The sequence below is a fragment of the Mixophyes fleayi genome, unplaced genomic scaffold (assembly GCF_038048845.1).
Source record: "Mixophyes fleayi isolate aMixFle1 unplaced genomic scaffold, aMixFle1.hap1 Scaffold_3513, whole genome shotgun sequence".
NCBI lineage: Eukaryota > Metazoa > Chordata > Amphibia > Anura > Limnodynastidae > Mixophyes > Mixophyes fleayi.
In genome coordinates, this window is record NW_027447512.1 from 15,001 (window position 1) to 30,111 (window position 15,111).

A 15,111-nucleotide genomic window follows, 5' to 3' on the forward strand; every position below is an offset into this window, starting at 1 on the left:
TTCTCATAAAATATTTTAAATAGATACAAGTGAAATGGAGCGAGACAGAGAAGAATGTCTCACTGATGGGCTTTGCCAAATACACTTGTCAAGGTGCCAATTTCTAAAATAGATAAAACAGGTTGATTGGCACTGCTATAATTTTTATGATTACGGTTAGCAGTATGATTTAGGCTCATTTCACAGAGCTACTTAGTGTGTATATGTATTTTAGCTTTAATATTTATATACTCTATTTAACTGTACATTATGAGCAGTGTAAACATTGCGTTCCTGTCACTTGCATGCAGTAAGATGCTTGTCTACATCAGCCATAGCAAAATGAATCGGTGACTGTATGAGACTGTGTGACAAAGCTGTGTGCTCACAGATCTATTCCTTAATGCCTTTTATATGTAAATCACAGCTTTTATATAACTATCACTTCCCATTTGCATTACAGAATTATGTACTTTTGTTGGTTTTGTTATTTTAACTTGAAACAAATCTACCATTATATTAAGCCCTAAATCACACTGCCAGCGTCTGCAGTGTGCATCCACTGCAACAAATTGAGTACCAGTTGTTGTGGTTTATGCAAAGTATTCAGGTCTCCAAATAGTATGAAGAAACAATACACTATATTGTAGTATGGTTATATTGATATATGGGATCTTGAAACATTTCATTAATACGAAGACGTGTTGTACACATCTTTTAGAAAATCATTACTGACTAGGATATTAGGTTGACCACATGAACTGATCTTTGGTAAACATATGCCTGAAACTGAAGAAATTAATCAGTATCTTTTGACGCAGGTCTCTCTAGTTGAAAATGCCACGTGTGAAATATGCATAACTAAAATAAGGCATAAGTGTAAAAAAATGCCATTTTCAATTACAGGAACTAACTTGAATGCCAGCAAAATGCCAGCATTTTAAAATATACAATATTATATTATATGAATACTTTTTAGGAGGTCTACGTTTCTGTATTGTCATTCTAGTGTTTAGACAAAGAAATTGTAGTATGATGCAAGAAAATCAACTGTGGAAAAATTTTACCCTGAAAGTCAATATATCCTTCGCCTCAATGTCCGGTTGTGCACCTTGATGCCCATACTGCACAGAAATCTTTGCTCATTTTCCCTCGTGTCTCGATCACGAGGGAAATTAAGCAGAGATTTTGGTAAAAATTCTGACATGATGTGTCTCCACGGACTGTTCTGATGACACATAGCGTCACCTTGCGACCATTCGAATTCGTCCCATCAATTGCATTTTTTTCTTGGACAACTTCAGCCAATGATTACACATTTACTTGAAACACAGCTACTTAGAGATGTATTTCTGCTCCTTTGACAGTGTACTGACTTGACATTTTTAGATATACAATAAGATATTTACAAAAGTTGTAAAGGGTAACTGAGCATAAAGCTTGTGTAAACACCATATATCTTGTGTCCTTTTATACAGGAGATACTGTTAATTAGATTTTGATGCATAATATTTTGCATTTTAAAATATATAGAATAAAACAAATCATGGGCTACAACACAAAGTTGCTTTCTTGATGTAATTTAGGGAAATAAAAATAAACGGCATTACTTTATATATGTTTTTGTTTTTTGTCTCCCCTTTGACATAGGAACATTTACTACTTTGTGGGGAATCTAGTATAGGGCAGTTTTCGTTTTTTCGACCTTTTTCGAGTTTTAAAAAAAAAGTAGTTATTTCCATGGAAAAATAGTCAATTTTATGCAAATCGACCTTCATTAGATCCCCCTCTTCCCCCTTGCTTAATGGCTCCCATACACTTATGGAAGGAGGAGACAGATGTAGTAACATTTTACTAGTAATAAAGGATTATTTTTGCCTCTGGGGAAATAAAAAACCCCACAAGGAACACTTTGTTTTTTCTTCTAACACCCATCTAGAGTAAATTAGTTGATATTTTAATAATATTAGTGTAGTTTTATTTGTGGATTAGTGTATCTGTCTGAAAGTTTTCATACAGCTTCTTGTATACTTTTTCCTTTCCAAATGTAATATTTATATGCTTCCTCTTTCCCAGAGAGTGCCAGAAAGAAGCAGGATGGAGTCGTGAGCACGTCCAGGATATATTTCACAGAGCACACTCCTCCACAGCCGCCTACATCACCTCCCAGCTTAAAACTCCGCACCATTATGGACCTTAGTCCTTTCACAATCACTGACCAGACACCAATGGAAATTGTTGTGGACATTTTCCGCAAACTTGGATTGCGCCAATGCCTGGTGACACACAATGGGTGAGCTTTGATAAGGACTAGTGTTTTATGTAAGAGATAACAGTGGGAAATTGTATGTACATATGTAGAAAGAGAATATTTTTACTAATCACATCAGGTACCTTAAAGTATTAAATGCAGTTTATAATAGTGATCTCTGTTTGCAACTCTGTCTTATTGACAAAAATGTGCTTAGTAAAACTACATTATGGTGGAATTAGAGGTCACATACAATGACCTCTACCTTCCACACCTTACCTGGTTTCAACTGTGTATGAATGTCAAAAACATAAATATATTTGTCCATAATTGCTGCCTGTCTCAAATTATGCAGCTTTCGTCTTTTAAAGTTCACTGTGTGCACAGATGATGCAAGTAATAAAAGTTCACCTATTGCTTCATGCTGTTATTCATGTAATAACACAGCAATTTAAGTAAATACTTTGCTTCTGGAATCACACTTGACGTGATGCATTGTGTCAATTAACTTTTTTTTTACATGCAGTATTTTTTTTCTTCTACCACCAGATATCCTGTTGAAGCAATTGATTTGTGTGCACTAGAAAACCCATTTAAATAAATGGGATAACTTAATTCATAACCGTTGCCAGCAGTATACAGCCTGGGCGGTTTCCATTAAAACAGGGGGACAACGAGCATGGAAGCCATCTGCTAAAGTGGAAACCAGCAGCAGGCTAGATAGGCTTTGCCATTCACACTATAACAGGGGAACCCACAGCATATGGGAATGAGCCCAGCCTGGTCAGCATAGACCCTTGGAGGGGTAGGCGCTAGAAAACAATTCAACTCTTCCTCCACTTTCCAAAGCTTACTAGCACCGCAATAAAAAGCTGTGTATACTGGTGTTACAGGGGGGAAAAAAAACTTTTCCAACCAACAGTTCCAGTGTAACGGAGTCCCTACGACCCCTCCTCTGTTATATTGGTATAGTGTAAATAAAATACTGATACAAGGGTTAGAAACAGAAACAAATATTGAAATAAAGCACTATCCGAAACAGCATTGTTCTCCACTTTATTATAAAATGTTCATTTTTTTTTTCCCTGTCTTTTAGTCCAGTGGGAAAGTTGTAATACAATGAGGAATAAAATAAAAAATATTAAAAGTTAAAAAAGAAATCTAAAATGCGGACTGCTTGTTGCAATGGCCCCCAATGGCTGTGAACTGAATTGACCAGACAAGCTTCCACAGCCAATCACAAGTGGCTTCCCACATGCTAGCCAATCACAGACCTGTGATTGGCTAGGCAGGGCTTTGTTCCCACTATAACATGTTGACCCCAGACTGCAGGTTTATCTATTATAGTGTGACTGGCTCAGCTTGGTTATTCTGGTGCTCATTTCCAATCTAGCAGAGGGACCTCACACACTGTAACCATCCCAGGCTGTATATAGCTGAAGCTGATTATGAGGTTTTTTATTTGTAGGGGGTGGGGGGTAGGTGCAAAACTGCTAAGATTTATTTATTATAGAGTACATAATTGTGGCGTACAAGGGGTCCCTTTAACGCTTGGTGCAAAGTCGTCAAACTTCAACTTTATTTTACTTTTCCACCTTGTTTTTCGTGTAATGTAAAATAACATATTGCGGTATTAAGACTGTTGGAATGTGTTTCTTGGCTCGTTGTTTTAAAGTCCTTAATATCATCAAATGTCTAGAGCATAAATATGCTGGCCATGCCTGTAATGTATTAGAGGTGGTAGTTCCTGTGTTGAAGGGAAACATTGGATTTGATAAAAGAGCGCTGAATTGAAATAAGATTACCTGCTGTAGGATAAAGCAAGTTTCATTACTTGTAGTTGGGTTGGTTATGTGTGAGTCTACTGTAGTAAATATTTTGTATTTTTTTTCCTAGCACTTTTAACGGTTCTTCCACGGTTTTTCTTTTCCAGGAGACTGCTGGGCATTATAACAAAGAAAGACGTTCTCAAGCACATAGCACAGATGGCCAACCAAGATCCAGACTCTATATTGTTTAACTGAATATTTATACGTGCATTATAAACTATAAATCCTGTGAAGCCATAATCATAAATTTATGGTGTGTTTTGCACTTTCAGACTGTAAAAAAATGGGCCATTGCTTCATGTATTGGAGCTTTATGGCACTTTATTTTGGCTGATCTGCTACATTGATGGCAAAATACCTACTGTGCGGGTCCCTTCAGATGTTGTCAAATATCCTTTTCTGATTTAAACTGGACCTGTGTCATTTAGCTGCAGTTTGTGTGCTTGTCTCTTGAACAATTAACAATTAGCAAAGAGACAACTTGTTTGGAAAGAGGTGTAAAGCCAAAACAGCAAAGAGGAGTCTGGCAAACAATAAATCTTGAATGAAAAAGAATAAAATGGTATATTAAGAATAAATATTTACCAGTCTGTAAAAGTCGACTAATATCACTGTATGCAATAATGAAGGACTTTGTAAATATTAGAAAATATTCTGTGCCAAGAAATTAATCTTAATTTGTCAAGTTAATACCACTTATTCTGCCTTATTTTACTGTCATCCCCTACGGTGCATTATCTTTAGATTATTATTTCTAATGAATTGGGCATATAAATAGGTATCACACTTTAACATGCACTATGTAAACTTTTGTACCAGAGGATCATTATGTATCTTCCTTGAATCATTATCACAATTGCATTGAAATGTGCAGTTTTGAAACTATTCCAGATGTAAATGCTTGTTTAACTACTCCTGTGTATTATTTATCTTTAGGTAACTGTTCAAATCACATTTTCTTATCAAATAAGATCCAACATTACTGAGTGGGTTATATTTAATTAACCTTACATGAAATAAAAAGTGACCATCTCCCCCCTTTTTTCCTATTGTTCACAACAACCTGTGTCTGTTCTTCAACCGAATCAAATTTTTTCGCTCAATAAAACTTTTGTAAAATGCTAACATAGTTTACACTGCTTTTTAATGTAATCAATATCTTATTGCTTACATAATATATTAGCTTATTGCTGACCCTGAATATTGTGATGAGATTGCACAATATAAATCCTATACACCCTTTTTCAGAGATTAAGTAGGAAAAATATGGGTATATGCTACAGACCTTAGTATAAAAAAAACATGCGGGAAATGACTTAACAGTCACATTATATATAATTAAGTTTTTGAGTTCAACAATTTGATCATATATACTTGTGTACTCCCAAAACTCATCTGAGGTATCAGAGATTTACAAAACCCTCACCCCACCAAAACATACGGCCTGTGCCGGGACCCGAGCCTATGTCCCAGAGCTCTTATGGCGTAACTGCCTAATATTGTGAGCCCCCAAGGAGTTACACCTATTCCAGCTCAATCCTCGGAACAATGCCTACTTTTTGCCAGCTGCTGGCCTCCAGGGTCCTCGCAGCTGGTCCTTGGAAGGTTGCGTAAGGTCAGACGCATCCCTGAAGCTGTCATAGCAACTGTATTCTAGGACTTTTTCAAACATATCTGCATTAAGCATTCACAGAAGTATACATCTTAACACCTCATTGTACTAGGACATGTGAAACTAGGGGTTTAGCAACCTGGATACCGCCTTATCATCTAAAACTGTTTACCATTGATTGTATTGCATTGCATGCATTAAATATAGTGCATAATCTGTGTGTAATAATATTGTGCTTTTGTATATTCTTAAATGCTGCCAGGTTGGGCTCACATATATAAAGGTACCCCAATTATTATACCAAGAGGATGGTTTATCATTCTAACTGCAGAAACTATATTGGTATTTGTAAGAGAGCCTGAACCTCGAAAAGCACATGGTAATTAGTCTTTTGTCTCATATGAACATGTTTGAAGGATGTTATCTGGATCATCATTTCAAAGGTAAGGTTTCCTCTGTGAGCTGATCTTAGTATGCAGTTATAAACTTCCTGTGGAATTCCCCTGTGTTATTAGGTACTGTGTTGAAATAGCTATTTTTACTGCATATTTTGCATATTGATTCAATCTTGAGATAATGCATTGTCCATTAGTTTAGAGCTATCTCCTACTGCTAATTATCAAGTATGTAATGAGTTTTTTTTTATACACTTGAGTGTTTTGAACAAGAGATATGTCCTCTCTGAACTCCAAGGAACAAATTAGCTGCACACACTCGCCAGTAATGTGTTCATTGGCCAAGTCATATCCCATCCTGACTGGTTAGCTCTGGCAGACTACCCCGCTTGGCCAATTTGCTACTCCTGGTCAAACATCCATCAGGTTTGGTGCAGATATCCAAGTACTTATTTAATTTATGTAGAAGGTGTGACTGGTCGCAGGGTGGCGAAGGTTTCAAGTCTCCACAGGCTTTGCTACTCAAATGTTGTAACATTCCGCCTTTCATTAATTTACTTAACCGCTGCTGTGGTCATGAGGGTCTTTCTGAGACAATATGATTCCTGCACCTACATCAGAGGCATCTACCTTCTCGCACCGCCGCAGCTCGTGACAGTGAGGAAAACCTTTTTCCACTTGTATGTGACTTGATATATTGCAGCACAACATATGTGCATAATGAGTTTATCTGTTGACTTGCTGAATCATTCTACGGGGGGCACACAAAAGCAAGTTGGTAAGGGACAAGTTTAAAGTTAGACCAGTGATGCTTGAAATAAGTGACATTATTTTGTTCCAGAATTTTGGGACAGGTCCACCGCATGTGAATAAAATTACTGACATGACCACATGATCTTAAATTTGAAAAAGAACGAAGAGAATAATGAGGTGCACTAGAGCTCACTGGAATGTCATCTGTAGTAGGAGTGGTTCACTAAAAGCAGCGATATAGATATATATATATGTGTATATATATATATATATATATATATATATATATATGTATAGATATATATGGATATATAGATATATGTATATGGATATATAGATATATGTGTGTGTGTATATATATATGTATAGATATATGTATAGATATAGATATATGTATAGATATAGATATATGTATAGATATAGATATATGTATAGATATAGATATATGTATAGATATAGATATATGTATAGATATATGTATAGATATATATGTATGTATAGATATAGATAGATATATATGTATGGATATAGATAGATATATATGTATGGATATAGATAGATATATATGTATGGATATAGATATATATGTATGGATATAGATATAGATATATATGTATGGATATAGATATAGATATATATGTATGGATATAGATATAGATATATATGTATGGATATAGATATATATATATATATATATATATATATATAGAATATCAATAGATAAAAACAATGTATAATTAAAATTGGCTGGATTTGTGCCTCGCTATAGTTGTATTAGTATAGGAGTAACATGGTGTGTAATCGGTTCAATTCAACTCCTTTCAAATATATACAGGTATAGGAGATAGTGGTATGTCAGCACTGTAGTAATAAGTACAAGATGGTGTTATGCCGGAACTTGTGGTAATTGATATAAGAAACTCCTCTAGTTATCTATAATGTGATCACCATGATCTACTACCAAGAATGAGGGAATAACATCTTAATTCTCACAATGACATGCCACTGATGAAAGATAGCTGTTAGCTAATGAGGTAGGCAAATCCAAATAATTGCTACAATGCAATACAGCACCCGGCTCAATCGAATTATGGGGGGTGTATTGCTGACTACCTCAACAGTGCTTCACTAACTCTGGGCTTAATTGAGCAGAATAAAACAATCCATGTTAAGTAACTCCTTATTTAGGCAAATAGGCAGAAGCATCCAGCGAGACGCCGACGCGAGTGTGCTTAGTCTTGGCAGTGTGAGAGTCTACTGACGGTTCTTAAATACGACGAATGTTGAAAACATATTTGGTGAGTCATAATTGAGGGAATTTGGGACTCAACATTGGTCAGAAGACCTATTGGATCGAAAACATTTGCTAATAAAAGAAACTAAGACTTTCTGGAATAGAATAACTTGAAAATTATATTTAACAGAAATTAGTTCCTAGGGGCCTCAGACCTAAAATATTCCCCTCATACGAACTAGCCAATGAGATACTGAAAGAGGAGTGGGAACAAGTCCTCCTAAACTGCTCACGGGATCTGATGAAAATCTTGATCACACATGATCAAATTAAATTCTATCAATACACAGTAGAAATTGGCAAACTGGGAGACAAGCTTAAAGAGCATGGAAATTTGAAGAAATTTCAGAATATCATCATCATCATTTATTTATATAGTGCCACTAATTCCGCAGCGCTGTACAGAGAAATCACATCAGTCCCTGCTGCATTGGAGCTTACATTCTAAATTCCCTTATATAGACACACTCACACAGACACAGACAGACAAAGAGGGAGATAGACAGGGAGACAGACAGACTGAGACTAGGGTCAATTTTTGATAGCAGCCAATTATCCTACTAGTATGTTTTTGGAGTGGATACATATAACAAATACAAAAAAGAAGTTAAAGAGATTGAACATATTGTAAAGGATAAAAAAAAGAAAGAAGTTCGCCAGAGATAAAAATTATTTCGAACAGAATACTGTTTTTAGATGGAGTCAATGGAGAGGTAGAGTAAAATCCAATACTTACCAATCTGGTTATACCACATCCGAATTTGAAACATCTGAGGGTGAAATATCTGTAAGCCCAAGCAGAAGGATAGACCAAACATCCTCAAGTAGGATTTTTTTTTAGGAGGAAATTCAAGACTACTAGAGTCAACAATAGATACTAGAAAATGAGACGGGGGGGGCAGAAATTTAAGGAAAAGAGAAATAAGAGCTTGGGATATAAATCCACAAGGCCAATACAGAAAACAACGCTAACAGAAGAACAAGATAGTTCTTTAAAGATCATTAATTTATCTAATAAAATACTTACATCAGCCCAGATATCTATTTTATCTAGAGGCCTATCTTTTTCTCCTACATTAAATATGAATCGTTTCATTGGAGAGAAAGATTTACATCTATTTGCTCGTAAACTTCTTTTAAAAAAAATCTTTAAGCAAAGACAAATCCAGAGTATAGATATAGTTAATCCGGTGGCTTCTACATCATCAGCGGATTTTGACACACAAGACCAATGTATGGTACAAATTCTGGAGGAATTACAAAAAGAATTGGAGGATCCAGGATGGAATTCTGATCATGACTCATTGTTAAGAAAAAAATCTATATTTACTCCCAATCCATCCCTATGCCCCCAAGTCTCAATTTTCCTTGATCTTGTCTCCAAAGTTCTGGATAAATTGTTGATTAGGAACCAACAGATTCCTAGTAACATCACAACAGAAGAAAGACAAGCTATTGCTGAAATTAGTGAGTGGAAAGATATAATAATTAAACCCTCCGACAAAGGAGGAAACATCGTCCTTTCGCCCACTGAGGATTATAAGACAGAAATTTATAAACAACTTAATGATGCTAGCTGTTATCAGAAGTTATCAACTAATCCTACTGACTCTTTTCTAAGAATTTATCAAAATCTTATTAAGGAGGCTTATGATGAGGAAATTATCAATCAAACGAAATATGATTTCTGCAAGTAGAAAACCCCAAAGTTGGGTGCGTGGCCTAGCATCTGGACTGAATGCTTGCCCTCAAAATAAATTGGAGTCCTCGGGGACATACTGCTCCATTCTGAACAGTTACTGAGGAGAGGAGTCGGGGAGCCTGCTGCCGCTATATAGAGGTGTTGTGTCGCCTCTGGGGCTGTCTGTGGGTCAGGACCGGGTGAGTCCCCTGTACCTGTGCTGGATCCAAGCTGCTGTGCACTGCAGCTCTGTACTAACAAGGCTGGCAACGGGGAAGTGGGAGACAGCGGGACCTGCAAAATCTGTGAGGGAGTAGTGCTCCCCTGCCCCCATCTGCCCTTCCTTACCTGGCTGGATCCTCTGAATGCAGCCCTCGTGGCCCGGCGATACCGGAAGTCTCAGCGCCATTACAGCCTTCTCTTCCGTCTCCACACACATACTAACAAACAAGCAGGCAGTATCCTTGAGGCTCCAGCAGGTGGCGCTGTTATCTACTTCTGTGTTAGGAGGCTGCAGCTCTACTGAATAATCTGTGTGTCTCCAGGGACTCCCGGTGAACGGAGATAAGGATGACAGCTGGGTGAGTCACAGCATTTACACCTGCTATATAATAATTAACCCTGAGAGCTTCAGAAGTGAGCCTGTTTCCACCACTGAATATTGGCTCACTTAAAGGACTGCCCTGTATATGTCTGGATTGCCTTTCTGTGACACAGTGTGTTTCCAGCTGTGAACCTGCTGCCACCTAGTGACGGAATTGTAACACTAATTCTGTACACAGAACTGTAATATCCTCAAGTCTTTTTTTGCTTGGCCAGAAAGCTGCGGGATTTATGGGTTATTCAGATGATGTTGATGCTTAAATGAAAAAATTAACCTCCTGGGCCGTGCTCTAACCTAACCACTCTACATGATATAACACCTGATGTCATATGTAGCGGTGGAGATGCTGTTGATACATACGTTCAGTATGTCCTGATTCTCTTGTAACATTATGCCGACCAAAAAGTTGAAACCTACTAGGCCTGTTCCTCTAGGGAAATTCTTTGGATCTGGGTCTCCTGTATCGTCGTCAGACATCTCCAGCTCAAGAGATGTCACGGCAAAGTCGCCAGATCTCTCATCCGTCTCAGCCGGAACCATTGTCTGCCTCACAACCATTGGAAATGGATGGTCCAGTTACATTGAGATCTATCCAGTCTCTCCTGTCAGCCCTTAAAACAGATATAACTTCTGAACTCAGAACATCCATCAAAGAAATTAAGGATGAAGTGACCGCCCTCGGATCCAGAACGGATCATTTGGAGCGCAAATTTGAGGAAAAGGTCTCTTCCCATAATGACCTAATCTCAGCGCACGATCTCTTGCAGGAAGAGGTCACTGGGCATAGCGACCAATTGGTAGACATGGAGGACAGATCACGTCGCAACAATATAAAGATTCGAGGTATAGCTGACTCTGTTACTAATGCTGACCTATACCAGTACGCCACTGATCTGTTCCATAAGCTTTTACCATCTGCTTCCGACACAGATCTCCTCATGGAACGGATCCACCGTTTGCCTAAGGCTAAAAATGCTCCGGAAGGTTCTCCTAAGGATACCCTCCTCAGGGTTCACTTTTACAAGGTCAAAGAACAGATTCTGAGAGATTCACTACCTTCATCTCCAACTAGTGGGCAATTAGGTGACCTTCAACTATTCTCGGATATTTCAGCGGCTACCTTGGCCAAGCGCAGGTCGTTTCACCAGATAACATCAGCTTTGAGATCGGCCAACATCCAATACCGCTGGGGGTTCCCAACCAAACTCCTCGTGCATAGGAATGGCACTTTGGTGGTAATCCCATCCGCGGATAAAGGCATAACTTTGCTGAGAGACTGGGGTATTCAACCGTCAGAGTCAACTGTCCGTACCAAAGTTAACCAGGTTTCCAAGGAGTGGACAACTCCCAATCCATGAGACTTTCTTTAGTCACTGGTACCTTAAGAAATAACGTGATTTACAATCTATCAGAATTTGTATCTATAGGTTCAAAGTTTGGATGTTGTATTCCTTTACTTTGGCTATTTTCTTGAGTACCCTAACAAGAATTTCTGGTTAATTTGGCTCCTGCCCTCTTTCCCCTCTGCCTTCTATGGAGGTACTGGGGTTGAGCGGGCACCTGCCAAAATTTTGATGTTCGGTTTTAGTAGCTAGTAGGCATAGTTAGTGCTGCTGTTTCAATTTTTAAGTTCTCAAGATGTTTTAGTTTTACTCTGTTTGAAATGTAACAGGTTTACCGTGTTATTTAATCCATGAGAATGTCTCCATAGATGATAGAGCACTGGCTGTCGTGTATAGATACAATTGTGTCCCCGATTGTTCTGCTGATGTTTCTATGACCATGTTAAAACAGTACTATATATCTCTTGATTGGAGGGTTTTAGGTTGGAGCGCCCAAGGCCCGGGTGCACGTCCCCCATGTTGCTATCTTTTTTTTGCCACTCCTTTTTCTTTTCTCTATTTAGTGGCAAAAGTAATAGTTCCCCCATGGGTACTATTTTTGTTTCTTTTTGTTTTTGTGTTTTTCCCCTCCTCTTTGTGTCTTCCCTGTTGTTTCTCGTCCTGTTAGAGACTGTTTGGAGACGGAAGCCGCCGAGACTGGAAATCAGGGTAAGCTGTCTTAACCCCTTGAAAAATCCTGGATAATGTTAAAGTTTTTCTCAATTAATGCGAAGGGCCTGAACTCCCCTAATAAAAGGAGGGTTGCCCTTAAAATCTTTGCAGCTCAGAGTGCAGATATTGTAGCTATACAGGAGACTCATTTTTCGAGCCACTCCTCACCGCAATTTCATAATTCTACCTACCCTACATGTTCTGCTGCTTCAGGGCCATTTAAGAGAAACGGAGTAGCTATATTGATAGGTGCGAAGTGTCCCTTCAAAATGGAGAAACAGATTTCTGACAAGAACGGCAGATACTTAATTTTGGTGGGGAAAATGGGCCGCCAGTATATTACGTTGGTATCTCTCTATGCTCCAAATACGCGGCAGCTCCCTTTCCTCAGAAAGCTGTGCCAGGCTGTGCATAAAGTTAAACGTGGGATGTTATTTTGTATGGGGGACTATAATGTAGCCCCGGATCCGAAGTTAGATCGCTCATCTACCCTCTCCAAACAGTCTATGTCTTCGTTTAATGCTGTTTCTCTAGCGTTCTCTCAGGTGCTTTCAGAATATGACCTGTATGACGTGTGGCGGGTGTACCACCCGGGTGAAAGGGATTATACATATTTTTCACATGTACATAACTCATATTCTAGAATTGATATGGTTCTATCTGACAAATGGTCCCTCCAACGTTGTAAAAAAATTGAAATCCTTTCTATTACGTGGTCGGATCATGCCCCCATAGTGTGGCACCTGGAGTCCATTGCTGGGAACCGTCCGTCTAGACCCTGGAGTACATACTGGCTAATCCGGAGGGCTCTCGGATAATGAGTGGCGCCTTGGAGTCCTACTTAGAAACTAATAAACCTGAAGACACCACTGTATATACTCACTGGTGTGCCCTTAAGGCTGTTATGAGAGGTTCAGCAATCCAGGCTGCAGCGGCAATTAGGAAAACGCAAGCAAAGGTACTGACTTCTTATGAGTCAAAATTAGCATCCCTAGAAGCTCTACATAAACGTAACCCCCTAGACACTAAGGTTAAGGATGAAATAGAGAATATGCGTAGGAAAATTAACGAAATTTCACTGCTACAAATAAATAATGCCATAGCTAAGTTACACCAGAGATTTTACACATTAGGTAACAGAGCTAGCAAATTACTGGCCCGTAAACTTCGCGGGAAGAATGCTATCAATAGGATCAAATCTATACGTAACCCACAGGGCATTCACATTTCAAATCCTCTCTCTATAGCAAACAGGTTTGACTCTTATTATGAGGATCTGTATAACCTAAAGAAAGACGTAACTCTGACCCAGCCCTCTAGTGAAGTAATTAACAATTTTCTTGCATATGTCTCACTTCCATCATTATCTCCTGAGGAGGCGGAGGCTCTGTGCTCGGAATGGACGGAGGAAGAGGTAAAGGCCGCTATGAAGCATGGGAAGGCTCCAGGCCCGGACGGATTTACCCTGGACTTCTATTCCTCCTTCCAGTCCGAGCTAATCCCGGTTCTTACCAAATTGTTCAATTCTGCCACTAATGACACCTTTTTTCCAGCAGAAATGCTTGAGGCCCGAATAGTCACCATCACAAAGCCAGGAAAGGATCCTTCGTACTGCCACAATTATCGACCTATAGCGCTTCTTAATCTAGACCTTAAAATTTTTGCTAGGATGATAGCCAACAGATTAAATCCTATTCTATCGCAGTTAATCCACCTAGATCAAGTGGGTTTTGTACCTGGAAGACAGGCCCCCGATAATACTAGGAGGGTCCTGAACATCTTAGAGACTCACTCAGCTAGCTCAGTTCCCTTATTATTGGTGTCTTTGGACACGGAAAAAGCTTTCAGAATTCACTGGGAATATATGGTTGCTGTCCTCTCCAAATTTGGATTTGGAGGTTTTTTCCTTCAAGCCATAACTACCTTGTACACTATCCCCTCAGCCAGGGTTCTCAGCAATGGATTCCTCTCCTCGGCCTTCCAGATCACTAACGGTACCAGACAAGGTTGCCCCCTTTCCCCTCTGATCTTTGCGTTGGCTATAGAACCCTTGGCTGCTAAGATCAGATCGTCTGAAGAAGTGAAGGGCACGGTTATCGGTAAATATCATCATAAGATTTGTCTCTTTGCTGATGACGTACTTCTATTTATTACAAATCCTGAGACTTCTATCCCTGCAGTATCTAGAATCCTGAAAGAGTACTCAGAAGTATCTTATTATAAACTAAACACTGCTAAAACAGGTTTATGGGGTGGCCCTCACACAACAAGCTTTGAATTCTTTGAAATCGCTTTATAATTTCCAGTGGTGTCCCCTTTACATGACATACTTAGGCATACGCATACCTTTGGATCCTAAGCTAGTCATTGAGTGTAATTACCAGCCACTATTGGGACAGTTTGATAAGCTTGCAAAGTCATGGACAAACTATGAGATATCTTGGATTGGTAGAGTGGCAGCGGTAAAGATGATGTTGCTCCCGAAGATACTGTATCTGTTCCGCTCTATTCCCTTTATAACTCCTATGTCCCTTCTTAAGAAATTTTATACTATTGCGTTCAAGTTTATTTGGAACAACAAAAAGTCTAGGCTCTCTAGAGAGAGTATGTTCAGATCTAAAATAAAAGGTGGCTTAGCCGCTCCCAAACTAGAAGCATA

At 38.7% G+C, this 15,111-nt stretch overlaps 1 protein-coding gene across 1 annotated transcript in view; it reads left to right on the forward strand.

Annotated features, from left to right (window-relative positions):
* The window catches only part of LOC142131994 (H(+)/Cl(-) exchange transporter 5-like), a 10,384-nt gene extending 5,200 nt beyond the window's left edge, over positions 1-5,184 (forward strand). The window contains exons 5-6 of the mRNA XM_075194414.1: positions 2,056-2,272; positions 4,164-5,184. Of these exons, the coding sequence (XP_075050515.1) occupies positions 2,056-2,272; positions 4,164-4,254 (308 nt within the window). The 3' untranslated portion in view covers positions 4,255-5,184. The remainder of the gene's footprint in view (positions 1-2,055; positions 2,273-4,163) is intronic.
* Positions 5,185-15,111: the final 9,927 nt, after the last annotated feature.